Genomic DNA, 27416 nt, shown 5'->3' on the forward strand with positions numbered 1-27416 from the left:
TTTGCAGCTCCCAACACTGTATTGGTGTTCCATCCTTATGTTTCTGTTCTTTGTTACAGTGTCTGCTAATCTGGTCCTTAATGGGACCACCTGTGTGCTTCCCTGGCTTCTGCTGCCTACACCAGGATTTTTTTTAAGTTTTTTGAGACAGGGTTTCTCTGTAGCTTTGGCACCTGTCCTTAAACTAGCTCTTGTAGACCAGGCTGGCCTTAAACTCACAGAGATCCACCTACCTCTGCCTCCGGAGTGCTGGGATTAAAGGTGTGTACCACCACCGCCTGGCAACACCAGGATTTTTAAGTTGGCCAACTGACACAGGTTCCTAAAAAAGTTTTATTTGTCTGTCTGTTAAAATAAAATGACCACACTATGCTTGCTTTATGTCTATGTGTGTATATGTGTTTGTTTCCACAGTATGCTTGTCTTATGTCTGTGTGTATATATTTGTTTCCACAGTATGCTTGCTTTATGTCTGTGTGTGTATATGTGTTTGTTTCCACAGTATGCTTGTCTTATGTCTGTGTGTGTATATGTGTTTGTTTCCACAGTATGCTTGCTTTATGTCTGTGTGTGTATATGTGTTTGTTTCCACAGTATGCTTAACTTATGTCTGTATGTGTATGTGTGCTGTTTTAAAATCTGTAAAACTTGTTACTCCAGATCATAATAGTTCTGGAAAAATACAAACATGCAGGTAGCCACCATTTGACCTCAGGGTCATCTTTGATAAGAGTACCCATGTGTGCTGGACCTACCAAGGAGACATTCTACCTACAATATTCTTTAACTTATTAAAATATTCCTTTTAATCTTCTTACATTTACTAACATTGGTAAGCTGTAACTGATTGGGTAAAGTATATGTCTAAATTTAACTTATGTCTAACTTAAATATACCTAACAGGTAATGGTACCCTAATTCTCAAGTACCTTTATAGATCTGAGAGTATGACATTTAACAAAAGAGCTTCTAACACAGAGGCATGCCAGATCCTGCAGCATCTCATAGCTCCGCCAAGAAGATAAATGGTTGCAGAAGACCTTTCATCTGGAGGCTTGCCTTTGGGTATGGCAAAGTCACCCACACAGCAAAAAGTGGCCTTCCACCTCATCAGCTTCCTGGACACTACACTGGGGGATCAATTGTCTCATCCTGCCAAGACAGGTAGACTAAATCCTCCCCCACAGGAAAATCTTCTGCTTCCTGGACTCAGCAGCTAACGGCAAGCACTGCTTCTTAAACTAGTGTTCTCCAAGGACTCTGGAGAGACTTGGGGTTGCCTGTGTAGCTAAAAAAGCTGTCTCATTTCTGCTCATTTATCTCTCCCAGATCTGTCTAAGGGCATTTAATGACTTAGGGTACTGGTAGCTCATCATTCATTTCTTCATTTGTTAAGTTTCCTGCTAAAAATACAGACAGGTGTGCCTCTTCCACAGGCTTCATAATTCAGGTTAACATGTTTCAAATGTATTTTCAAAGATCCAGAGTTCCCAGTTCCCTTTAATTGTCTTCTAAAATGTTTCTGTTCCAGTTGTCTTACAGATACCTGCAGGTTCCTGGGGAAAATTCTGCTGCTTTATCAAGAAATCTGGTCTGGTAAAAACTAATAGTCTTCAGAGCCTATTTTAACCCCACCCATTTTCAAGCATATTTTACAGGTCACTTCTGCTGTCTGGGCCAAGACCAACTTACAAAGGGCTCTTCAGTTAGTGCCAGCACCTACCCCAGCTCCTGTGTCTTCACCATTGGTACCACATTTCCTGGCTCAAATGGACACCTATCCAATGACTAAAATCTGGTTTTAAAGGGCATATCTTCTCTCTTGTCTCACTTATTCATCTGTGCCTCTCCTGTACAACCAGGGCACTTCTCTCTCCATTGTTTCTGGCAGTTAAAAACCCTTCCCATGGCTAGCTCCATTCATAGGGCTGGTAATAACAATCAATTTTTTTTTTCTCCTAGCAACATGCTGGTGTAGGAGGTCCTTCTGTCTTTGTGTTGCTTTCATTGGTTAATAAAGAAACTGCTTTGGGCCCCTAATAGGGCAGAACTTAGGTAGGCGGAGAAAACAGAACTGAATGTTGGGAGGAAGAAGGGCCTAGAAGGAGAAGCCATGGATACTCTGCCTGAGACGGACACCAGTTAAAATCTCTGGTAAGCCACTGCCACATGGCAATACACAGATTAATGAAAATGGATTAAACTAATATGTAAGAGTTAGCCAATAAGAAGTTAGAGCTAATGGCCAAGCAGTATTTTAATTAATACAGTTTCTGTGTGGTTATTTCAGATGTAAGCTAGCTGGGAGGCCAGGACAAACAAGCAGCCCTTCCATATAACAATGTGCCTTCTCATTTTCCTCAAGGAACAGATGTCCTAGGATTCCAGGATGACAGTAAACTGGATGCCTCTCTAGCCACACCTCCTGCTGAATGTGAGACCACCAACTCCCAACTCTCTCCTCCCCTACATCATCCCATGCTTGCAGGAAGTAGCCAGACTTAAGCCGATGCCCCGATACCCCAAGAGTCTGGGATGTTTGTTTGAAAGTTTCACCCCAACCGCTGACATCCATATATCCAAAAAGTCTAGAATGTTTGAGTCCAGGCTTTACCCTAGGCCCTGGCATCCATCAGGCTGGGGAGTCTGGAATGTTTGGGTGAATATTTCCATTCCAGACCCCTCCTCTGGGAGGTGCCACAGTCCAGACTCCACCTCCGAGAAAGTCTGCCAAATGGGGACCCCTCCCCAGGGAGGGTCAAGACCACTCCCACAGGCTATTTAAACTGCTCCCACCCCAGAGAATGATCACGTGGTCCTTCCAGTTCTCCTTTCTCTTCTTCGTGGTTTCCCAGTCTTCCTTCCTGTCTCCATCCCTCGGGGACCTGGAAGGCCACCTGGGAGCACTGGCATCCATTAAACCTGGGGTTTTCCTAGTTCAGTTTGGCCTGGTCTGATTTGGATTATTGTGTTGGCAGAGAGGTTTATTGTGCCGTAAAAACTTTTCACAGAGTTAACATTAGACTTGGAGTTTAGGGTTAGGTTTAGGTTTAGAGTTAAGGTTAGGCAATTAGGTTGGGGTTTGTGTTTGTGTTGGTGTTAGAGTTAGTGTTATAAACAGTGAAACAGTGTTAGGCTTCGGATTGGGTTAAAGTAAGGATTAGTGTTAGGGTTAGGGGTCAGGATTAGTGTCAGGGATAGGGTTAGGAGTTAGGGTTTGGGGTTGGGTTACTGTTAGGACTAGGGTTAGAGTTAGAATCGTGGTTAGTGTTAGGGTTTACGGTAGATTTTTTGATTGGGATAGGGGAGTTGCCAGCATTAGGGTTAGGGCTAGGGTTAACATTAGTGCTTAGGGTTAAGGTTAGGGTTAGGTTTGGGGAATAACAGACAGCATTATTGTTAGGGTTAGGAGTTAGGGTTAAGATTAGGTTTGGTGTTAAGGAAGCAGTTAGCTCACTATGGATTGGATTAGCATTTGGTTTAAGGGTAGGATTGGGATTAGGAATGCAGTCAACATTAGGGTTAGGGTTGGTGTTTTGTTAGGGAAGAAGTCGGGGTCAGGGTTAGGTTTAGGGTTTGGGATTAGGGTTACTGTTAGGAAGTAAATTTAGGGTAGGCTTAGGGTTAGATTTAAAGAAGCAGCATAGTTTGGATCAAAGCAAATTCCTGTGACTTCAAGGCCAGTTTAGGCTTTCTGAACCACTCCCTCAAACCAAACTAACAACAACAACAAAAACCCTCACTAGTTTCAAGTCATTTTAGAAAATTAAAATTAATTTTTCTAGGGCTGGAGAGATGGCTCAGTGGTTAAGAGCATTGCCTGCTCTTCCAAAGGTCCTGAGTTCAATTCCCAGCAACCACATAGTGGCTCACTACCATCTGCAATGAGGTCTGGTACCCTCTTCTGGTCTTCAGGCATACACACAGATAGAATATTGTATACAAAATAAATAAATAAATAAATAAATAAATAAATTTTTAAAAAATAATTTTTCTAATGAGAAATGCCTTTTTTCATGTTTCTAATTTTAAGAGATCCTGTTTTATATTTTGTTATATTATTTGTATTTGTGTTTTTGGTTTGTTTGTTTAATTTTTGTTTTGTGTCTTCCTGGTTGTCCAAGAACTGGCTTGAAGACCAGGTTGCATTTGAACTCCCAGAGATCCACCTGCCTCTGCCTCCCAAGTACTGATTAAAGGTGTGAGCCACTACATCTGACCTTGTTATGTAGTCTTGGTTGACCTGGTACTACCTAACCCAGACTGATTTTGAACTCACAGCAAGTCTCTAGTGTCGTTCTGAAAAGTGTTGGGATTACAGGTGTGAGCCACCTTCATATCCTTGCTGAGTTCATCAGAACTAAATTAATGGCTACGTATCACAAGGCTGGCAACCATAATCAACCTCCTCTGGCAAACAGGGCTTGTAACTTATGCGGACAAATAGTCTTCTCTAATAGTTTAACAAAAATGCTTCTGAACAACTAACTAGAATAAGCTTTCTGATATTTTTGGAAAGCTGTCCTCATTTTGCTGAAGGAAGGATTCAAAGCATATTTTTAACATAAATCCAGTAATAAGTGATCATCAATTCTCCACTATTGTTTTCTCTTATCTTTTAGGAATAGATGTTAATCCAGTGTTCTGTGCTCTTAAAAATGCTGTGCCTTCCGAGCTTGTAGCTACTGATCTTACACAATTATGATCAAGTCCCTCGTATGATATCCAGGCAGTATAAATTATATCTTCAGAAAATCATTTGTGTTCAGAATTTAGAAGACTCTATTTTTCTCTTTTTGCGGTTTTGGAGATCGAACCTAGAACCTAGTCCATTCTAGGCATAAACCAAAACACCCTGCTCAAACAAGTCTTCCCACTCATCCTGTTGTTGAGAATGACATTGAATTTGATTCTTTTGCTTCTGCCTCCTAAGCGCTGGACTTACAGGCATACGTTGCTATGTGGGGGTTTAATGGAGTTGTTGTTGTTTTTTAACTATTGTTGTTGCTTTTTTCTTCATAACTGTGGCTTAAACCTAGGACTTCACATATGCTCTCATACATGGTAGAGCAACTAAATAGCATGTATGAGAGCATGTTGTTCTACCATTGAACAACACTTCTGCCTAAATTTTTGCTTTAAATTTTAGTTTACTTTTAGAATAGAAAATACATTCTCATAAATAAAAAATGCCAATCGGTGGAGGCTAGAATGAATGGCTCAACAGTTACGAGCACTTGTTCTTTCAGAGGAATCAGGTTAGGCTCTCAGCACCTGTCACATGGCTTACAACTCCAGCTCTGGAGTATCCAATGCTCTCTTCTGTGGCTTCTGCAGGCACTCTCACACATAAGCACAAACACACAAAGTAAATAACCTGAGCTGGTGTTGCATGCCTGTAATCCTAGCATTACAGATGTTGAGTCAAGAGGATGGGGTTCAAAGTCACCCTTGGGGACATAACAAGTTGATTTTGAGGACAGCCTGGGCTATATGAGAGCCTGTCTCAAATAATAACAACAATGATAGTCAGTTATGCTATGCTGGGTAATTTTTTTGTCACCTTGGCACAAGCTAGGGTCAACTCATCTGTGAAAAGGGAATTAATAGAGAAAAAACCTCCACCAGAGTGGCCTGTAGGTAAGTCTTTTTGACTTGATTTCTTGAGACAGGGTTTCTCTGTGAAGCCCTAGTTGTCCTGGAACTCACTCTGTAGACCAGGCTGGTCTTGCACTCAGAGATCCACCTCTGGAATTAAGGGCATGAGTCGGAAAGAACAATAGGCAAACTGTCCTCCTAGTGAAGTTTTTTTGGAGATTCTTGGTTGTTGCTATTGTTGTTGTTGATGTTGGTTGTTGCTTGTTTTTAATTTATTTATGACTTACTTAGAAGAGAGCATCAGATCCCATTATAGATGGTTATGAGCCACCATGTGAGTGCTGGGAATTGAACTCAGGACCTCAGGAAGAACAGCAAGTGCTTTTAACCACTGAGCCATCTCTCCAGCCCTGGAGATTCTTTTATTTACCATCTCATGCCTATAATTAAAATCAGATGCCCCACGGGAAGGGCCATGCACAGTAAGTGTGCATCACCACTGCCCAGTGCTATTTTTGATTAATGACTGACTTGTGAGAACCAAGCCCATTGTCAGGTGGCCCTAGGTTATATAAGAAACAGGTTTAGCAAGACACGAAGAGCAAGTAGTGTTCCTTCATGGCTTTACTTCCTGTTTCTAGGTTCCTGCCTTGGCTTCCCTCAATGAAGTACCGTAACTTGTAAGCCAAATAAACTTTTGTTTCCTGCAAGTTGGTTTTGGTCAGTGTTTTATCACTGCAATAGAAAGGACACTAGGACAGGTGCTAGGGATTTACACTTTGAAAAGTGTCACTCACGCCTGTCTCCTGCTCCCTGATCTTCTTCCAGGGACAGTTTAAGTACATGCAAGCGATTATGAAAGGATATTACCACTACCACTTCCTCCTGAGATGAGCATGGGATACACACTGTTTAGAACCCGCTTTACTTTGCAATGGAGCTTAAGGTTCCATTGAATCCCTTCAGCAGCTAAGGTGGCTCTGTTCTTCTGTGAAATGACAGCCGGTATGGCTGTCTCTGATGGTGTCGTTGAAATATTCAATAACATGAAAGTATGCACATTGTCAGAGGAAGTCAAGAAGCAGAAGGAGATAGAGCTCTTCTGAATGAAGCCAAAAAGATCATCCTGGGAGAGGCAGGGAGACCCTGGCAGGTGATGTCAACCAAGTATAGACAACTCAGCCACATCTTTGTCAGACAAGAACTGCAGCTGTGCACTCTATGATGCAATCTGACGGACCACGGAGAGGAAGAGGTGTGGTCTAGTGTGCATCTTCTGGGCCCCTTGGGAACTACCCCTTTAAGAGCAAAAGGTTCTCCACAGGACCAAGGATACCATCCAGAGAAAGCTGACAGGGATCAAGGATGAATTATAATCAAACTGCTTGGAGGGTGCAGAAGCTAGGAGGTTACACTGTTAACTCCCTTGAAGGCAAGGCTTTGTGATCCTCTTCTGGCCCCCTGCCTGGAGTGTTCATCAGATTTGCTGGGGAGATTCCAGTGGTCCTACAAATCCCTGAATCCTGAGATGGGAAAAGAATAATCTTGTTCTAAGGAACACAGGAACAAAGTGGAAGTAACCAAACAATGATGTAGGGTGTCCGCCAGAGAAGACTGCTCAGACATGCATTTAAGCCAATAGAAAGTCTTTATTAGATAGCGGGACTACACTGGGTGCTCAGGATCCTTTCTCAGGGTGAGCTTTTAAGCATGAAAACCATGTTCTGGGTTGACATACTTCAGTTAGCAAGAACAGTTAGCCAGAAGTGGAACTACAGAAGCCAAAATGCAAGTTTAGTACATGTACACATTTACAGGCTTTCCCACAAGTTCGGGCTTTGAGGGATCAGGTCTTTGTTTTAGTTTTGGCAGGTGGTGCTGTCTTTATTCTAAGCTTGTTTGTTGTTGTTGTTGTTTGTTTTTGTTTTGTTTTGTTTTGTTTTTTGAGACAGGGTTTTTCTGTAGCTTTGGAGCCTGTTCTGGAACTAGCTCTTGTAGACCAGGCTGGCCTCAAACTCACAGAGATCCACCTGCCTCTGCCTCCCGAATGCTGGTATTAAAGGCATGTGCCACCACCGCCCGGCTATATACTAAGTTTTATAGTCTGAATGGCACTTTCATCATGGAGTCAGTTGTGCTAAGGTCCCAGGACCTACTAAGGTCTGGGACCCTGTTTCCCCACAGTCTTAGTGAATGAGTCAAATCTTGGACTCATCCTGTTCTAAAGAGGTGTAGTTAGTCCTGAGGATTATTAATTTTATTGAATTGCTACATAATGGATCATATAGTTTAGGATGCAGGGGACTGCCATTAATCTAATCAGAGAATTAAAGGCCCAGCCAGTGCTGATAGCAGAGTAGTTATCCAGAGGGACCAAAAGAGACTGGTACCAGTTATTTCTCCAACCATGGCATGATTTTTTTTCTAAATATTCCTGATCAATTAGTGTAGAAACAAATTTCTCCCAAAGCCATACATAGTTTTTTTTAATTTTTTTGTTTTTTATTTTTTAATCTCATGAGAAATCTAAGCCTCTCCAATTTTGTAGGGCCATTTCTGCAAGGAAATCTAACTGTTGCTTTTAATTTAGAAATGGAAACTTTAATACCTCTAGATCCTGATCAGCTACTCTACTTTATTTGGAAAGCATCAAGAGGAGCATATTTAGTCAAACCATTGGTACATGCCCATCACGTAGTCTGAGGCCCAGTAACATTGCTGTTATCCAGATGAATTAACCCATAAGGCCAAATAGTGGGCATCAGAATAAGGGCAAGTACCTAGATTAAAAGTTTCGGATATTAGCAAGGTGATGGGGGTGCACACCTTCAATCCCAGTACTTGCGAGGCAAAGGCAGGCAAACCTCTGTGAGTTTGAGGCCAGCCTGGTCTACAAGAGTGAGTTCTAGGACAACCAGGGCTATATAGAAAAACCCTATCCCCAAAAACAAAAACTTTGGATACTAGACAAATTTCAGCCCCTTGTAAGTCCTCTAACATTAATTGGAGCTGCCAGTAGTTACAGTGAGTTTTGTCAGTCAATGGGCTGACAGTCTGGTTAGTTCCTACCCCTGTGTACTTCAGGGGCTGGGTGTCTAAGCATAACCAACAGTTCTGACCGGTTTCTGACTGGGAATGACTCTATCCCCAGGGATTCTTCCTGTGTCGTCAGAAAGTCTGATTCCCCAGGTTTTTCCTGTTTTCCAAAGACTATAATCTTTTAAAAGGAAATTTTCAGGAAGCCTCAGTTTTACAACCCCAGTTCTTGCAATGGAAACTCCCTTGTGACAACCAGGGGGCCCCAAACACAGAGCCTGAATGGAACTATAAACTCTGTAATCCTCTCCATTTTTTTTTTTTTTTTTTTTGGTTGGTTTATCTGTTTGTTTGAGACAGGGTTTCTCTATGTAGCTCTGGCTGTTCTGGAAATCAATCACTCTGTAGACCAGGCTGGCCTCGAGCTCACAGAGATCCACCTGCCTCTGTCTCCTGAATGCTAGGATTCAAGGCATGTGCTCTACTTAGAACTGTTCATTATTTTTTTGCCATGGATGTAGGACCCAGGGCAGTTTGGTACACCCCTGCCAAGATAAGCTCTATAGATCAACAGGAAGGTAGGCCTAAGTCTCAGTTTACCCTAAGGCAACATTTGGTTCCAAGAAAGACCACAAGCGGAGACCACCCCATGCTCCACCCAGGAATAGACCATCCAAAGGAAATTCCTAATGTTCCAACTATTGTAAATAAGATTACTTGACGCCCCTTAGCCCAGCACACACCCATCCCCTTTTCGCCAGGGCACCCCTAGACAAATGTCAATCAGGGGTCCTGAACCTTAAAAAATCCCTCTGCTTGGGGGCTGGAGAGATGGCTCAGAGGTTAAGAGCACTGACTGCTCTTCCAGAGGTCCTGAGTTCAATTCCCAGCAACCACATGGTGGCTCACAACCATCTGTAATGAGATCTGGTGCAATGAGATCTTCTGGCCTGCAAGCATATATGGAAGGAATGTTGTGTACATAATAAATAAATAAATCTTTAAAAAAAATCCCTCTGCTATTATAAAAACTCCACCTCAACTGTGCTCAGGGCTCTTGGATCCTGCCAATGTTCAGAGTGTAAGAACAAAGGTTCTTGCTTTTACAAACAGAACTTGGTCTCCTTGTTGGTTCTTGAGGGAGTCCATGGATCTAGGTATAACAATGGAGTCTCAGGCTGCACCAGGTTGTGGCATGTCATCAGAATATTAGTAGGATCCTTTGATCTTAGGACTGTTTGTTGGGCATCCAGGTCAGCAGCCCAGCAGCAGAAGACAGAAATTGTAGAGGGGGACAAAAAACTTCTAGGAGGGCCAAGAATTTTTTAATGTCCTTTTTTCCCTATAGATTATACCATGGACTTGCCTGGTAGTAGAGAGAATAATTAACTGGTGGTCCATGTATATGGTGGTGGACTTTGCTTTCCCCATCTGGGAACCCAGGTCAGATCAATCTGCTCTCTGGGTTTGAGGCACCTGGCTAGGGCTCAAATCGTTTTGGTTAAAGTAACTACCGCATCTCCCACATACCTGCTTTCCTCTGACCGTCATGGATGAGCACCTGCCTCATCAGGGAAGAGGATAGCTGAATTGATGGTGGAGGGTTGCTCAAACAGGACTACAGGGTGGGCCAGGGGTGGGGCCTGCTACAGGGTCACACCGTAATTAGACAGTTGGCGTCCTGGTGCTCTTCAGAGGAGGGTGTTGTGAGAATAAGATCTTGACACAGAGTCAGCTTGTTTTGCTTTCTTTCTTAAACTAGCAGTAGCAACCACACCGTCTTGGAGCTCCAGAGCCCAAGTGTTTGGATAGGTCTGTCACAGGATGTTTCCATTGTCCCGTTTCTCTTTTGTTTCATAAAAAAACAGATGAAAGGGTTTTGAGTCACCTGGAAGTCCTTGGGCTGGGGCCGAAGTCAGAGCTGTTTTTAAGATCCCAAGTGTCTTCTGTTTAGTTTCAGTCCAGATTCAGGCTCAGTGCCCACTTTGTGCTGGTGTATATGTTATGCCCAGTCCGTGGAAGCCCTGAAAGACCGCCAGGGAGACCGTCTCACCAAAATGCAAAAGGAAGGTTTATTATGTGCACGATTACAAGCCGGCAGATACCTCCTCAGCACAGCAGCAAAAGGAGGTACCCGGCCCTTCTAGAGGGCACTATTTAAAGGCAACACCCAGAAAAGTTACACTAGCAGGGTGTGTGTGTGGGGGGGGGTGTTGGGTTCAATCCTGATTGACTGACATTTGTCTAGGGGTGTCCTGGTAAAAAACAATGTGTGTGTGCTCCACGTGATCCTATCTACAAAGGTTGGAATTTAGGAATTTCCTTTGGATGGTCTGTTCCTGGGTGGTGCCTGGGTGGTCTCAGTTTGTGGTCTTTCTCAGAACCAGGTATTGCCTTAGGGTAAACTACTGAGACTCAGGCCTCTATTGGGCTTGTCATGGCTTTCCCCCTTCACAAATACCAATGCTTGTCCATGGGTTTAAGGAGATATTATTGGGACCCAAGAACCATTAGCTAATAGATTTTTTTTCCCTAGGGCAGTGGCCATTGTTGATTCCAGCCACACAACGGTGGTTGGCACTTCTAAGTTCCAGGGCATGCATGTGCAGACAAGCGCTCAGGCAAAATACTTAGCCACCCCAGGGACCTTAAAAGGCCCTGAGTGACCTATGTGCGATGTGGTTGCATCACCTATGAATAACACAGCTACGTAAGCCCTTGTGCACATACGTGAGATCTGTCATCTGCCAATGACATAGGTACGTCAACCTCCTGTGTGCATGTGCTAGGCAGTCTTTAAAAGCTGGACACCTTGGCTTCAAGCTCTCCTTTCTGCACACCAACTTCCCCAGGCCTGTTCACGTGTCTCCTCTAATAAACTCTTAAGCGGGTTTGTTGCATGCTTTGTTCTCACTCGCACCAGGAAATTTCAGCCACCCTCCGCTATCAGGCCCTATAGTTCTGATCTTTGAGTACAACCAAATTGTAATTATAATCTTGAATGTCCTCTGGTTCTGTGGTTCTGCATAAAGAACCAAAGTGTCTTATTGTAGGACCATTTTAGTTAATAAATCCATTAATTGACATCTCTGGGCTTATTTTTCTGGTATATCAACGGGCACTATAGGTAGTCATGTTGTTCCCCATGCCAGGGAGTTTGCCCTCGTCCCAACATTTCAACCTATTCTGGGCAGGAAGCCTAGGGCAACGTGTTCCTTTCTGCAACTAATTAAAGCTGACACTGGGGCGTTGTCATCAGGGCCCAAGAAGGCTGAAAGGCTGGCCAAAGGTAAGGAGGGAATTCAGGCAATGGGGCACTCATCAGAAGCATCTGGTTCACAGAATCTGTTGAAGAGACAGGGAGCATTCGCATAGGCTGGACTGGTCCACATCAGCTTTCAGCAAGTCCAGGGCTCACAGTCATTCGGAGCAGGTTGTAGCCAGCAACTGATACTTAGATGTATCTGCCAGTCACGTGGGAACCTATTGAGATAAGTTTAAACTAGGAACAGAAGTTAAAATTTATGTACTTAAAGGAAAACAATGCATCTGTAACTTTCAGGCCCATATTGAAATCCATATCATAGACAAAAGCAGATAACGAGTGTCTGTAAACAGCAGGCTTAGGCTTATACCTTTAAGTCCTAGTAAAAACTACAGATTTTGGTTAGAAGCATGTATATTTTTCTACTGTTCAGATATCCAGATATGGATTATACAGAGATGTTTTTGGCCTGATGAGAAACACCTTTAAGTTCATATTTAGAAGGCAACCAGAATAAATGTAAAATCTTGAGCTTGTGACCCAGACAGTAAGCAGTCATTGCTCTATCAGCTTATCGGAACTATACCATAGACGGGGAAAGAAAGCAGAAACATTTTTCATATCTTAACCTGTATTTACATCTTAAATCACTTTTTAGGCCACAGAGAAGGTGATGGTGGCTTTCAGTTCAGGCAAAAGGTCTCGTCCCAATCAGTTCTCTGTTGTTAAATCCCCTTTAAGCGGCTTCCAGCAACTGGGACCTACTTATATATCTTTATATTTTTTTAACTTTCATAACTTTTTCAAAAAATATCTTGGACCTACTAGATGACAAGGGAAATCTTTTTGATAGTTGTCTTTAATCTTTAAAAAAAAACCTAGTGAAAGTTGTTTAAAGTCATCTTGGGCAGTGTTGGACAGAGGGAAAATCTGTTTTATCTAAGCTATGCTGTCTAGTCAGGATCCTCTTGCCCAGCCCAGGGGAGGCTTTTTGTTTAGTTTTACTTTTTTTTTTTCAGAGAATGGTGGGTTTTAAAGATCACTAGTTTAAAAAATAACATAAATCATGAAAGAGAAAGGAGTGGTACTTTGTCTTTTCCTTTGGGCTCATCCCAGGGGAATTTTTCCCCTTCCCTGGGGCTGCTTAGAGCAGGCATGGAGCAGAGCAGAGGGAATGCTCACCTAGGGGAACTGTTTCTTCCTCCCTGAGTGCACTCAGCTCAGATGCAGGGGGCCCTGGATGAGAGGCCCAGTTCCTCCCCACCTCCACACAGGGACCAACCCTGACCCTGAGTGGGAATCAAGCTATAAAACAAGCGAAAGCTCCGGCTCCTGGACTGGGACAGGTGGAGAAGTGTTTGGGTTTCTCTGGGTGACCTGATAGAGCAAAAAGGATTCGGGTTCCTAACAGGATGGGGTACAGGTCTTCAGCCAGGTCAGGGGAAGTCCTCATACCAGAGAGAGCCACTGGCTGACACACAGAAACAAAATTAACAGTAACACATAGAAAGACACACACACATGCACACAGAAACACAGTAAAAACAACTAGGGGTGGCCACCATACATTCATACACCTGAATGGACAGAGGGATCCAGTGATGTCTCACATGGATCCTGAACACTGGATCAGCAGCCGTGTCCAACTTCTTCTATGTGTCCAAACAGAAGGTGGTTTAACCAGACCCACCTCCGGAGGTGACAGATTAGGCCACTTTCTAATTTGTTTCCTTTTGAGGGTGGAGATGTCAGATGACTCTGAAGTGTTAGGTTGAGATTGATCAAAGGGAGCCCTGGGGACCTGGAACATCTCAGTTGCACACACCCTGAAAAGTCCCATATCACTGCACTGGTTCTTGCTTCAAGGGGCTCGGAGACTCCTCATGTCTCAAGGTCTGATCTCTGGGATCTTGGTGGGACCTCCACAAATATTATGGGATGTCTGCCAGAGAAGACTGTGCAGACATGCGTTTAAGTCACTAGAAAGTCTTTATTAGATGACCAGAGACTTCACTGGGTGCTTGGGATCCCAAGTCTTTTTCAGGGTGAGCTTTTAAGCACAAAAACCATGTCCTGGATTAAGATACTTCATTTAACAAGAACAGTAGCCAGAAGTGGAACTACAGAAGCCAAAAAGCAAGATTAATACATGTAGGGACTTTTAGAAGTTTGGGCTTTGATGGGTTAGGCCTTTGATTTAGTTTTGGCAGGTAGAGCTATCTATGTGCTAAGTTTTACAACCTGGATGGCACTTGGCATTTTGATCATGGAGTCAGTTGTGCTAAGGTCTTGGGGCTTACTAAGATTGGGGCCCTGTTACAGGCAAGGCAATTTCTTTGTAAGAAAGGATGTGGCCAGAACCCAAAGTAGGCCTCTGTCTTTATTCCTAACTCAAGTGGGTCTTATCCCATTAGTGTGAGTTTGGGTTCCTACTCTGAGGAGATTGGCTAATCAGCACCAAGTGAATGGGGTGGTTGAGAGAATACTGACTTTTGTAGGACTAACTACCTTAAAGAATAAAAAGTCTGTTACACCTGAACCAAACCCCTCTCTCTATCCTTGATAGTTCTGGTCTCCCCAAACAATGCTTGTTCTTCTGATGGTTGGAGCAGACTACACCAATTTTCTTTTCCTTGTTTTATTTCCTTTTTGAGACGGTCTCAAGTAACAGACTAACCTTGGACTTGACTTGTAGCTGAGAATGACCTTGAACTCCTGATCTTCCTGCTCTGCCTGGCCACCACCCTCACTTCCCTCCCCTTTTTATGAGACAGGGTTTTCCGTGTTGCCCTTGGTATCCTGGAACTTGTTCTGTAGATCAGGCCCTGCCTTGAAATCAGATATCCACCTGCTTCTTCCTCCTGTCTCTTGACTGCTGGGATTAAAGTCTGTAGGCAGAATTTTCTGTTCTGCCAGCCAGCTCCCAAATAACCACACAGAACTCTATTATTAATTATAAATGCTCAGCCTATAGCTTAGGCTTGTCACTAACTACCTTCTACAACTTAAATGAACACGTATCTCTTACTACATTCTACCATGTAGTTTGGAACTTTTCCTCAGTGTGGCACGCTCATCTTGCTTCTTCCTGAGTCTCCTGGTAATTCCTGGTAATTCCTTCATCCCAGCACTTTCTCCCTGTCTGCAAGTCCCACCGAACCTATTCCTGCCTAGCTGTTGGTCACTTACTCTTTATTAAACCAAGTGAGAGCAATGAATCCTCATAGTGTATGAAAAGATTATTACACAATGAAAGTCCTTCTACAGAATCATAAGGGTTTTGATCCACTTTACTTAATTTTTCTGTTTTATAACCTGCCTTTCCTGAGTTATTTGCATCAGTATAGATTGCAGGGGCTTCAGTTATTGGTGTGTCCCATACAATGCGAGGAAGGATCCAGTTAGTTCTTTTTATAAGTTGAAGTCTCTTGCTTTTGGGATAGTTGTTGTTAATCTCTCCCAAAAATTACCACAAGATCTTTTCCAGTGTTCATTTTCTTCCCATAATTTGTCAATTTCATTATTATTAAAAGGTACTATAATTTCTGGTAGGTTTATTCCTGCTAATTGATGAAGTCTTAATTTTCCCTTTAAAATTAACTCAGAGACCATTTTTACATAAGTTTTTAATTTTTTATTTGGGTTATGTGATAAAAAAATCAATTCTAAGATAATATTTTCCTTCTGCATTAAAATTCCTCCAGAGGAATGTTTGGAGAGTAATATGACCAGAATGCATTAAGATTCAGATCCACACAATCCACTTGTACCTTCTGTAATTTCTCTTCAGTCAAAGTCAATTCTCTCTCAGCTTCAGCTGATAATTCCCTAGGACAATTTAAGTCCTTGTCACTATCTAAGGTTTTGTTTAAATTAATCAGGTCATCAGGACCTATACCAATAGTACACTGTAGGTGGGAAATATTTCCTAGCAATCTTTAATGGTCGTTAAGAATCTGCAATAGATCTCTCTTAATCTGTACTTTCTAATTTCTTGTAAACTTATTTTATAACCTAAATAATTAATAGAACCTCCACTTTGTACGTTTTCAGGAGCAATTTGTAACCCCCAACAAGGCAAAATTTTCCTTACTTCTTCAAACATTCTTTTTAAAGTATCTACATTTGAATCAGATTATAAAATGTCATCCACGTAATTGTAAACCATAGATTAAGGAAATTGTTTTTGTATCATTTCCAATGGCTGATTTACAAAACATTGGCACAGGGTAGGGCTATTTAACATTCTCTATGGGAGAATTTTCCATTGATGTCTCTTACCAGGCTGAGAATTATAAGTAGGCACCGTGAAGACAAATTCTTCTCTTTTTCTTGTGAAGGTATAGTGAAGAAAGAATCTTTTAAAGCAGTAACTGTAAGGGGCCATCCTTTAGACAATAGAGAAAGCTAGAGAATGCCAGACTGTAAAGAACCCATTGTCTAAACCATCTTATCAACAGTTCTTAGATCTGTTACCATTCTCCATTTCCCAGATTTCTTTTTAACAACAAATGCAGGAAAATTCCAAGGTCTGGTTGATTCTTCAATATGCTGAGCATTTAGTTGGTCCTGTACTACCTGTTCTAAAGCCTGCAGTTTCTCTGTTGTTAAAGGCCATTGTACAACCCACACAGGTTTGTCTGTCAACCATTTTAAAGGTAGGGCTGTTGGTGCCTTTGAAATATCAACAACTATTGTGCCCTGGTCTTGTATAACCTGAATGGTCAGTGACTGTTCTTTATAAATCTTGCAATATTTTTCCCAGAAACATACTTTAATTTATGGTTTGTTTCTAAGATTGGGGGAATGTTAATCTGAGTATTCCATTGCTCTAGCAAAGCATGTCCCCACAAATTCATTGCTATGTTAGCCACACACGGTTTTTATATTCCTCTCTGTCCTCTGACCCTATACATTCAACCCATCTCACACTCTGCTTTACCTGAGATAAAATTTCAATCCCTAAAAACTGAACATTTACATCCTGAAGAAGCCAATTTGGATGCCAACATTCTGATGAAATTATTGTTACATCTGCATCTGAGCTTACCAGATCTTAAATGACAATGTCATTTATTCATGTTTTTAATTTTAGTCTTTGTTAATTTATAGAAGTTTACCAAAATATTCACCTTATGGTTTCTTCTGAATTTTTTGTTCTCTCCTATAACTGTTCTATTATCCAGAGTAATATGGTTTCTTACAACAGGCATTAGGTTCTTTAATTGGTCTGGGAAGGAGTTTCCTGTAATGTGGCAGGAAATGACTGGATTTAGCATAGAGGCCTATGAGAGGCCCCTCATGGAGTTTCCCTATGGCAAAGGATTACCTTGAATATCCCTTATTGACCTACATTCATTAGTCTAATACCTGCCTTTGCCAGACCTTCTGCATATTCCGGAAGGGAGGGGCATTCTGAATGGATTATGCTTTGAAAAAAACATTGCTTCTAGGAACACCCTGTTTACAAACCCTTTTAAGGTGACCTTGTTTGCTACAATTGAAACACTTGACATTTTTATTTCTCTTCAAACCTCTAGAAATCACCTCTACTATCCAAGCATTTTCATGGTCATGTGATTCAATTCAACTCAATTCATTGTGTGTCAGATCCATTCCTCCAAAGGTGCTGATCTTGCCTTTAATGGATTATCCTTTTGCATAGAGAATTAGCATTTTCAAAACCCAGAGATTCAATTAAGATTTATTTAGTTCTGAATTTGGTATCATTCTATTTACTGCTGAAGTTAGACTTTGTAAGAAATCTATAAAGGCTTCCTTTGGGCCCTGTATAACTTTTGTAAATGACTCAATTTTCTTTCTTTCTTCTCCAATTCTGTCCCAAGTATTCAAAGCTACTATGCAGCATAAAGCCGGGGTGTGGTCATCATATACAGACTGCCTTTCTATAGTAGCATAGTTTCCTTCTCCAAGAATTTGATCTTGGGAGATTTTCATACCTCTATCTTTACTCTGTTGTTCAATAATCTTAGCCTCTTTTCTAAACCACATACTCCATTATGAACCAGGCTCTAAAGTACCTTTAAACAGTTCTATCCAGTCTTTAGGGATAATTCTATTACAAACTGACTACAAGTTTAACATTTGCCTCACAAAAGGTGAATGAATACATGAGACTATTGCTTCCGAATCTCCTTACATCTAACATTGGCACAGGAGCCCATTCAGCGCTTACACAATCATTTGGCAATTCCTGTATGCTTACTGGATATATTAAGGTTGAAGACCTTAGGCTGTTCCTCTCTATTCTTATAATACAACACTGAAATTGGTTCTTCATTAAATTCCTCTGTCTAGATTTGAATATCTCTGTGATCTGTTTTATTAGGTTTTTCTAAGTCCTGCATCTTAGCACTCAAATTAACTAACTTTTTTAGTGATAAAACAAAAATGATAAAGCGGATAATGTTTACAATTGACGTTACATAGAATCCCATCTAAATTAGTTATCCTCTTATTTAATTGTTCCATTTTCTAACAAATCTCTCCAATGTAAAGGTGTTTCTCCTTTCCTTTCTTTCTTTCTTTTTTTTTTCTTTTTAGTTTTTCGAGGCAGGGTTTCTCTGTGTAGCTTTGGTGACTGTCCTGGAACTAGCTCTTGTAGACTAGGCTGGCCTCGAACTTACAGAGATCCTCCTGCCTCTACCTCCCAAGTGCTGGGATTAAAGGCATGCACCATCACTGCCCAGCTGCTTCCCATTTTTTAATGTGGGGAAAATTCTCTCTTTTAAGTAATTCCTCCCTTTAAGAATTCCCAATTGTCAGCTAGGCAGTGGTGGCACACACCTTTCATTCCAGCACATGGGAGGCAGAGGCAGGATGATCTCTGTGAGTTCAAGTCCAGCCTGGTCTACAAGAGCTAGTTCTAGGACAGGCTCCAAAAGCCACAGAGAAACCCTGCAGCTGATGATGAAGATGTGAGATTTATTGCTGCTGCATAGAACAGTAAAAGCCTGGATTTCAAAGCAGCTACCTAGTTTGGCAGCAGTTTGAGAAGGGGATTCAGGGAGAGCCTGCCAGGAGAGAAAAAAGAAACACCTAGCCAGGAAAGCAGTGACTCCAGTCACGTGTAGCTCCAGCCTATTGCAGTGGCTGTAAAGCACAGGCAAATGACTTTTTCATAAAATCATACTCCAAATGTTGTGTGCTAAATGGTGTAGGAGGTCCTTCTGTATTTGTGTTGCTTTCATTGGTTAAATAAAGAAACTGCCTTGGCTTTTTGATAGTTCAGAACTTAGATAGGCAGGGAGGACAGAACTGAATTCTGGGAGGAAGAAGACAGTGTGGCAGATGCCATGAAGCTCCTGCCTGTGACTGACGCGGATTAGAATCTTTCCCAGTAAGTCATGACCTCGTGGTGTTAAACAGATTGGTTGAAATGGGTTGAATCAAGATGTAAGAGTTAGTCAATAAGAGGCTAGAACTAATGGACCAGGCAGCATTTTAATTAATACAATTTCTGTGTGGTTATTTCGGGGGTTAAGCTAGTCGGGCAGTGGGACGTGGCCCGCTCCTCCTGTAACAGCCAAATATAGCCATGAATAATAAAAATCCAGAGACAAATATTGGGGTTCAACCTGAAGATCAGAAATACAAAGCAGCCAGCCACTGGCTCTTACCTCTACCTCAGACCTAAAATGGGTGAGATCCTATCTTCATAAATCCTCAAGATTCCACATACCACTGAGTTCCTGTCTCTTTTTCTTTATATTCCTCTGTCCATCCAGCCGTATTGCTCCCATCTCCACCTCCCTAATGCTGTAATTAAAGGTGTGTGTCACCACTCCCTGGCCTGTATGACTGACTAATAAGACTGCTTTGACCTCTGATCTTCAGACAAATTTCATTTACTAAAACACAAATAATATACTACTATAGACTATATTTGAACTTCCAGCCTGCAAATAATAATCCAGAGACTTATTAATTAAGAAAGACTGGCCTTAGCTTACACTTTTCCTCAACTAGCTCTTATAACTTTTTTTAATTGATTTTTATTGAGCTCTACATTTTTCTTTTCTCCCCTCCCTGCTAGCTCTTATAACTTAATTAACCTGTATATTTTTGAATCTATATTCTGCCATGTGGCTTGGTTACTTCTTCTTAGTATGGCACATCCAACTTGCTCTGTGTCTGCCAGCAACATCCTGTGCCTAGATTCCTCTCCCAGTTTCTCTCTCTCGCTCTGCATAAAAGTCCTGTCTATCATCTTCTAGCTATAGGCCATTTAACTCTTTATTATTAAACCAATCAGAAGGCACTTTAAGCAGTGACACATCTTTATACTGTAAACAAATATTCTACAACAGTACTTACCTTGCTTTACAGTTTCTGTAGTTGTGTGTCTGACTAATTGTTCTTGTTAATTGAAGCATGTCAACCCAGGACAAGGTTTTAGTCCTTACAAGTTTACCCTGAGAAAGGCTTGTTGCTACACTGGGATCCCAAGCACCCAGTGTAATTGCCAGCCATCTTTTGACTTTGCTTTGCTTTGATTTGTTTTTTGAGACAGGGTTTCCCTATAGCTTTGCAGCCTGTCCTAGAACTCTCTCTGGAGATCAGGCTGGCCACAAACTCACTGAGATTCACCTATTTCTATCTCCCGAATGCTGGAATTGAAGGCGAGCAGCCCTACCATGCAGTGATTGCCAACCATCAAATAGACTTTCTATTGGCTTAAATCCATGTCCGAGTAGTCTTCTCTGGTGAATACCCCACATCAATATAAATGTATTAATTTTTCTTTATTGCATTTTTAAAAAAGATTTATTTTATTTTTAACTGTGTGCATATGGGTTCTCTTTGAGGCCAAAGGCATCAGATTCCCTGGAGCTGGGGATATAAACAGTGCTGGGAACGCAGATCCTCTGCAGTAGCAGACTGAGCTCTTAGCCCCGGAACCATCTCCCAGCCCCTCTGTAATGGAATTAGGTTTTGTTTTGTATTTAAAAATATTTTCCTCCTGCTGAGAGTATAAAAAATTTCTCTTACACAAAGAAACCCTGTCTCAAAAGACAAAAACAAAATGAAACAAATTTTCCCCCAGTGTTTTTGTTGCTTTTTTCTTTACATTTCAGTTTATCTTCCTGAGTAGCATGTTGTGTAGATTCATGTTAACAATTACTAGATAGTTGACTAGTTATCCCAACCCCAAATATAATCCCACCCTTTTCTTACTGATTTGGTGTTATATCTTTTTGGTTCGTTTATTTTTCAAAACAGGGGTTCTCTGTGTAACATCCCTGCCTGTCCTGGAATTTGCTTTGTAGAACAGGCTGGCCTCGATTGGCATTGTGTCTTGATTATGTTATATTTCCATGTATATCGGATATATTTTTGAACTTTCTAATTGGTTTCATTGACTACACATCAACTTTAGCTCCATTTTTTGTTATTGTTTTAGGACAAGATCTTACTGTGTAGCCCCATCTGGTCTAGATCTCATTGTGTAGAACAGGCTGGCCTGGAATTCACGGAGACCCACCTGGCTCTGTCTCCTGAATGCTGGTATTAAAGGTGTGCACCGACACTTCCTGGACCCCAATTCTTTTTTTTAATAAGAAGAACAACATGTGTTGATACACAATTTTAATTCCAGCACTTTTGATGCAGAATTAAACGAATCTCTGTGAGTTGAAGGCCAGTTTGATCTTTATAATGAGCTGCAGGCCAGCCAGGGCTACATAATAAGACCCTGTCTCAACAAAACAAAAAGCAAAACAAATCATCATCATTGACTGGGTGAACATACAGTTCAGTGGTAGGGTACTTGCCTAGCATGCCTGACCTGCTGGAGGCCATAGGCTCAATCCCTAGCCATACACATAAACAAATACACACCTCTGATCTAGAATGATCAAAATCACAGAGATTAAAAAACAGGACTATGCTAGCTTTGGGGTGTGGCTCAGCGGTAGAGAGTTTGCACAACGTGTGAGGCCATCGAGTTAACATTCAGTGCTGCGACAACCTCAACAATAAAGTAGCCTAGTGCTTGCCAAGGGCTGGTGAGAGAGAATGGGGAGTTACTATTTAATGGGCACAGACTTGTTGTTTTGTAAGAGCAGAAGACTTCCGAGCAGCTGAGGATGTTGCCCAAGAAGAGGACTCTTGCTCGGTACCTGCAAAGCCCTGGGGTTAATTCTCTCAGTACTACAAAATGAAAGCAAACAAACAAGTGGCCGATCTGGGGTGGCATGGCTGGTGATGGTTACAGCGGTACTTAATGCTACCTGAACTGTACACTTGAAAGTGGGTAAGTGGGGTAAGAAGAAAACATGCACACACACACACACACACACACACACACACACACACACACACAGAGTTTATGCTTGATATCCCTGTTTTTATTTTTATTATTTTTAAATGTATGTTTATTTTACATCCATTGATGTTTTGGCTACATGTATGTCTGCGTGAGGGTGTCAGATACCCTGGAACTGGAATTACAGACAGTTTGCTAGGTGTGTTGGGAGTTGAACTCGGATCCTCTGAAAGAGCAATCACAATCACTAAGCCATCTCTCCAGCCAGTTTACCTGTTCTTAAATTTTTATTTTTCTAACCATATGGTGGTGATGCACTCCTTTAATCCTCGTACTTGGAAGGCAGAGGCGAGTAGATCTCTGTGAGTTTGAGGACAGCCTGGTCTACAGAACAAGTTCCAGGACAGTCAGAGCTACACACAGAGAAATCCTATCTCAAAACAAAAACAAAAACAAAACCTAAAATTATTTTTCAATATTATTGAAATTATATTCAATTATAATTCAATAGAATTATTTTATTCTATTGTACAAAAATATAGGTCTGACCCTGAAGAAAAATTGAAGTTATACCCCAGATCCTTTTTTTGGTAAATTTTTAGTTGGATACAGGATCTTTTGTTTTGTTCTGGTTTTTTTTGTTTTGTTTTGTTTTGTTTTGTTTTGAGACAGGCCTTCTCTGTTTAGTCCTGGCTGTCCTGGAACTAGCTCTGTAGATCAGGCTGACCTTGAACTCACAGAGATCTGTGTCCTGAGGGCTAGGATTAAAAGTTTATGCCACCACTGACCGGTTAAAAAATATTATTATTTCTTCTATGTGCACGGGTATTTTGCCTGCATATATATCTACGTACCATGTGCGTGCCTGGTGCCCTCAGAGGCCAGAAGAGGGTATCAGATCCCCTGGAACTGTAGTTATCCATGGTAGTGAGCTGCCACGTGGGTGCTAAGAACTGAAGCCAGGTTCATCTTGCAGCACCTGGAGCTTTTTTGATAGTATAAAGGAGAGAAAGGATGAAGAAAGAAAGGAATGCTGGCCACGATTTTCATCATGGGCTACAGGCACTAAATGAATTTTTGAAGCGAGCTGCTGAAAGCAGTGAGAGGAAATAATGAAAGAAGTGGGCCAGTGGCTTTCAGGTCCTGCGTGAGTTGATGGAGTATTGGAGAGTGAGCTAGAAAGACAGGAGGCTAAGGAGTAGAAGGCAGTCAAAACTGAGATTGTGGGGCCAGAGGATGGGACTCAGGCAGGAAGGACACTTGTCTAGTATATTAGAGGCCCTAGGCTCATCCTCGGCATCACAATAAATGCATACATAAATAAAAAATACCAATGGACTTCTCGAGAAATCACAGTCATTGGTAGTAAGAAATGTGGCAATGAGAGGCAGGAACAAGGGTGATCCCCAGAGTAGAGGAGCCAGAAAGGTCGGGGCACTGCAAAAATCCAACATCTTTGGTTGGAGAGGGAGTTCAGCCACTAAAAGCACTGGCTGCTCTTCCAGAGAACACTGGTGCAATTCCAGTTCCTACATGGCCGCTCATGACTATGCAACTGTAGCTTCAGGGCTCTGTTTCCCTTTTCTGGCCTAATGGGCACCAACACACAAGAGGTGTACAGAGATATATGCAGGCAAGACACCCGTACTCATAAAATAAAATTTAAAAATAATCACGACTTAGGACTGGTCAGATGATGTAGCGGTTAATGGTGCTTGCCCCCGAAAATGATTATCTGAGTTGAGTTCTCAAGTCCAACATGGTGGAAAAAAACTGATTCGCTCAACTGGAAATCTTCTGACATCGATAGGAACTCATGTCCCATACACACCCAAATACACACAAAATAAATAAATATTTCTTTTTTTTAAACAAATATTTATTTTTATTTCACGTGCAATTGATGTTTTGCCTCCATGTATGTCTATATGAAAGCGTCAGATCTCCTGGAACTGGAGTTACAGAAGGTTTTGAGCTGTCATGTGGGTTCTGGGAATTGAACCTGGGTCCTCTGGAAGAGCAGCCAGTGCTCTTATCTACTGAGCTATCACCCCAGCCCCGTATAATTTCTTTAATAAGTATTTGAGCTGGACAGTGGTGGCGCACGCCTTTAATCCCAGCACTCGGGAGGCAGAGGCAGGTGAATCTCTCTAAAGTTCCAGGCTAGTCCTGGAACAACATGAGTTCTAGGCCAGCCAGGGCTACATAGCTCCTCTCAAAAAAAGAAAAAAAGTATTTGAGAAAAAAAAATCATTCCCCGAGTGTGGTGGGGTATGCCTTTAATTCCCAGCGTTCAGGAGGCAGAGTCAGGAGGATCTCTGTGAGTTCCAAGCCAAACTGGTCTTCATAATGAATTCAGGACAGCCAGGCTATGTAGAGAGACCCTGTCTCAGAAAACAAACCAAACCAAACAACAAAACAAAATAAAATCATGTAACAGAATGCTGAAATCATCAAGAATGATGACAACAATAATTAATGACCGGGAATCAGAAGCTAAATTTTAAAAATATGAGCGTGAGCGATGGACCAGAACTGCAGTCTCCTGGTTTAAAGCTCTTCCTGTCAGAAAAGCTTTAAGGAGTCACGCTTTGAGAAGGGAGTCTTTGCTAAGACGGGGCGGAGTCTCAAGGGGGCGGGACGAGGGGGGGCGGAACCTCGTGGGGCGGGGCGAGGCGAGGCGGGCACGGGGAGAGGGGCGGGTCCTCGTGGGGGCGGGGCGGGCTCGGGGAGAGGGGCGGGTCCTCGTGGGGGCGGGGCGCGGCGGGCACGGCGAGCGAGGCGGAGTCTGTGTTTCGGTCAGGCTGCGGCTGCGGCTGCGGCTGGAGTGGTGTACTTCAGGGGAGCGAGGCCGAGGCCTGGGCCCAGCCCGGAGCCGCTGCCCGACCCGAGCCTCCTGGAGCCCCCTCGCCGGCTGATCTTAGGGGTGGGCTCGGGCTCGGCCCGCCGCCGCACGCAGGACCGAGACTGCATGCCGGAGGACCAGGCCCACGCAGCCATGGTGAGCTAGCGCGGCCTGCTTACCCCCCACAATCCCCGGGTGGCCCGAGGACACCGGGCAGCCTAGCCTCTCACCCTTCTTCCCGCACCCCCCGGTCTCCGCCTTCTCCGGCCCGTCGTTCCCCATCCAGCAGGAGCGAATCCCTTTAGGGGACATCCTTTAATCTCCCTCCTCTCTGGTGACACCCTTTTGTCCCCCCGTGACAGCCTTCTTCGCGTTCTTCATCCCCCCCCCCAACCCCCGTCCTTAACCCTTCCCTTTTCTCCTCAGCCATTCTCCCTTTCTCCTCTGTGATCGTTAGCCCCCTTTTTCCTCCCTGTTTTTCGTTCCCGCATTTGCTTGCTTTCCCTTCTCGTCCCCCTTCCCCCTTCACCATTTTATCTCCGCCGCCCCCTCTTCCCCTTGGTCCTCGACCATCCGCATTTCCTCTGCCCCTTGTCGGATGTCCCCCGTCGCCGGCTCGCACATCTGTCCCTTTTTCCTTCTTCAGACTTCAGGGGGCTAAGCAGGAACAATTTGAAGGCGATTGCTTCCCGGGAGCTGTTGGGCGGGCACGTACAGATTCGAAGCCTGCCTTTCCCTTTTCTGTTTTGGAGGGCAGAAGGGGGGAGATTGGAGGTATGGAGTCTGGAAGCTTTACTACCTAGTGTCACTGCAATAAATTGAGTGATAGTGTGTTACAGATAACATATTGTGTCTTTATGTGATCATCTGGCCTTTTGACAGATATATCTAAAAAGGCTTTGAAAATTTTTGTTTCGAGTGTGTTTGCATGTGGAGTTACAGTTCTGGAAATTAAAAGCCTTTTTAAATTTGCAAACATGACAGTTACTGCTCAGAACAAATGATTTGTTTTTGTTGGGAGGCAAAGACCAAGGGCGTCTGAGGTCTGAACATCAGCTTGGCAGGCAGATTGTGACAGTCTTCAGAATTCCTTTTCTAAAGGTGCGTTTGTTTTGCCCTTTCCGCCCTTTCTTGGAGGGACCTTTCCTTTGCACATTTTCCTTCTGCTTCAAAATGACTGTGGCTACAGCCCTTTGTGAGTTGAGTTACCTGTGTTTTGCAGTATATATATTGAAAACATCGTTCCATCATATACAATAAGCTAAATTTTGATCTACATTCTAGTCAAAGGAATAATACATTCTACTGAAAAGGATTCAGGCTAATCATAGTTTCCTCATTTCTTTATTTCTCCATCTAATTTTTAGGAAAGCCATTTACTGTCTGGTCATTTAACATATAAACACTATTAATATTCCCTAGCTCCCTTGACTCTGCCATTCATACGTTGTCATTCTGGAGAATGACATTACTGTCATTGTGTGCTAATCTGTTCCTTCCCGTAGAATCTAGATTTTTGGAAACAACTGTGCCTTACTTAATTCCCTTTATTTCCAGGGCCCAAATCAGGTAGACACTTGAATGATTCGATTATTGGTCTTATTTCCCCAGCTGACAAGCACAGTCTCACACTGAAATTGGAGGCACCTAGCAGACTGAAGCATCTTGCTTTTGGTGTGAAAAGGAAGATAGTGGGCTGTCGTGATAGTGACAGACCAAAGAGCCATTTTGCTGGAGACGATACCAGATGGCTAGAAATGTGGGCCTTTTGGAAATGTGGGCCTTCCCACTGGGATTCAAAAGAGTCATTTGAGCTGGGCCTGAAACTTGTATAGAATGTATATGCAATGTTTGGGAAAGAAGAAGAAAGCTTCATTATAAATTTGAGTAGAAGAATGAACAAAATTTAAGATGTGTTGTGAAAGCCAGGTATGGTGGTGTATGCGTTTAGTCCCAGCACTAGGAAGGCAGAGGCAGGCAGAACTCTATGAGTTCAAGGCCATCCTGGTCTACAGAGGGAGTTCCAGGATAGCTGGGGCTACACAGAGAAATCCTTTTTCTGGGGGGAAAAGATTTGTAATGAAGGGTTTCCTGTTTACTGCCTGGAAGGTGGAAGGAAATAGGATGTGTATAGGAAATGAGGTGAGAAAGATACTGTCTTAGTCCATTTAGGGTGCTATAACAAAATACCAGCTGGTGAACTTCTACTCAAAGAAAAACGTAAGAGTTTTGGAGCATAGGATATCCAGGAACAGGTGCCAACACACTCATTGTCTGAAAGGTCTTTTCTTTTCGTGTGTGTTAACATGTGTATAGTGTGCGTGCATGTGTGTGTAAGTGCTCATGTACATATGTATGTATATATGCATGTATGTATGTGTGTG

The 27416-nt window shown here is 42.6% G+C and overlaps 1 protein-coding gene across 1 annotated transcript in view; it reads left to right on the forward strand.

The window, feature by feature from the left end:
- The first annotated feature begins 24982 nt into the window (after window positions 1-24982).
- The window catches only part of LOC125412500 (protein zyg-11 homolog B), a 59718-nt gene continuing 57284 nt past the window's right edge, over window positions 24983-27416 (forward strand). Inside the window, exon 1 of the mRNA XM_087904761.1 lies at window positions 24983-25188. Coding sequence (XP_087760887.1) covers window positions 25159-25188 — 30 coding nt within the window. The 5' untranslated portion in view covers window positions 24983-25158. The remainder of the gene's footprint in view (window positions 25189-27416) is intronic.

This window comes from Myodes glareolus, chromosome 3 (genome assembly GCF_982192425.1).
Source record: "Myodes glareolus chromosome 3, mMyoGla1.1, whole genome shotgun sequence".
In the NCBI taxonomy this organism is placed as follows: domain Eukaryota; kingdom Metazoa; phylum Chordata; class Mammalia; order Rodentia; family Cricetidae; genus Myodes; species Myodes glareolus.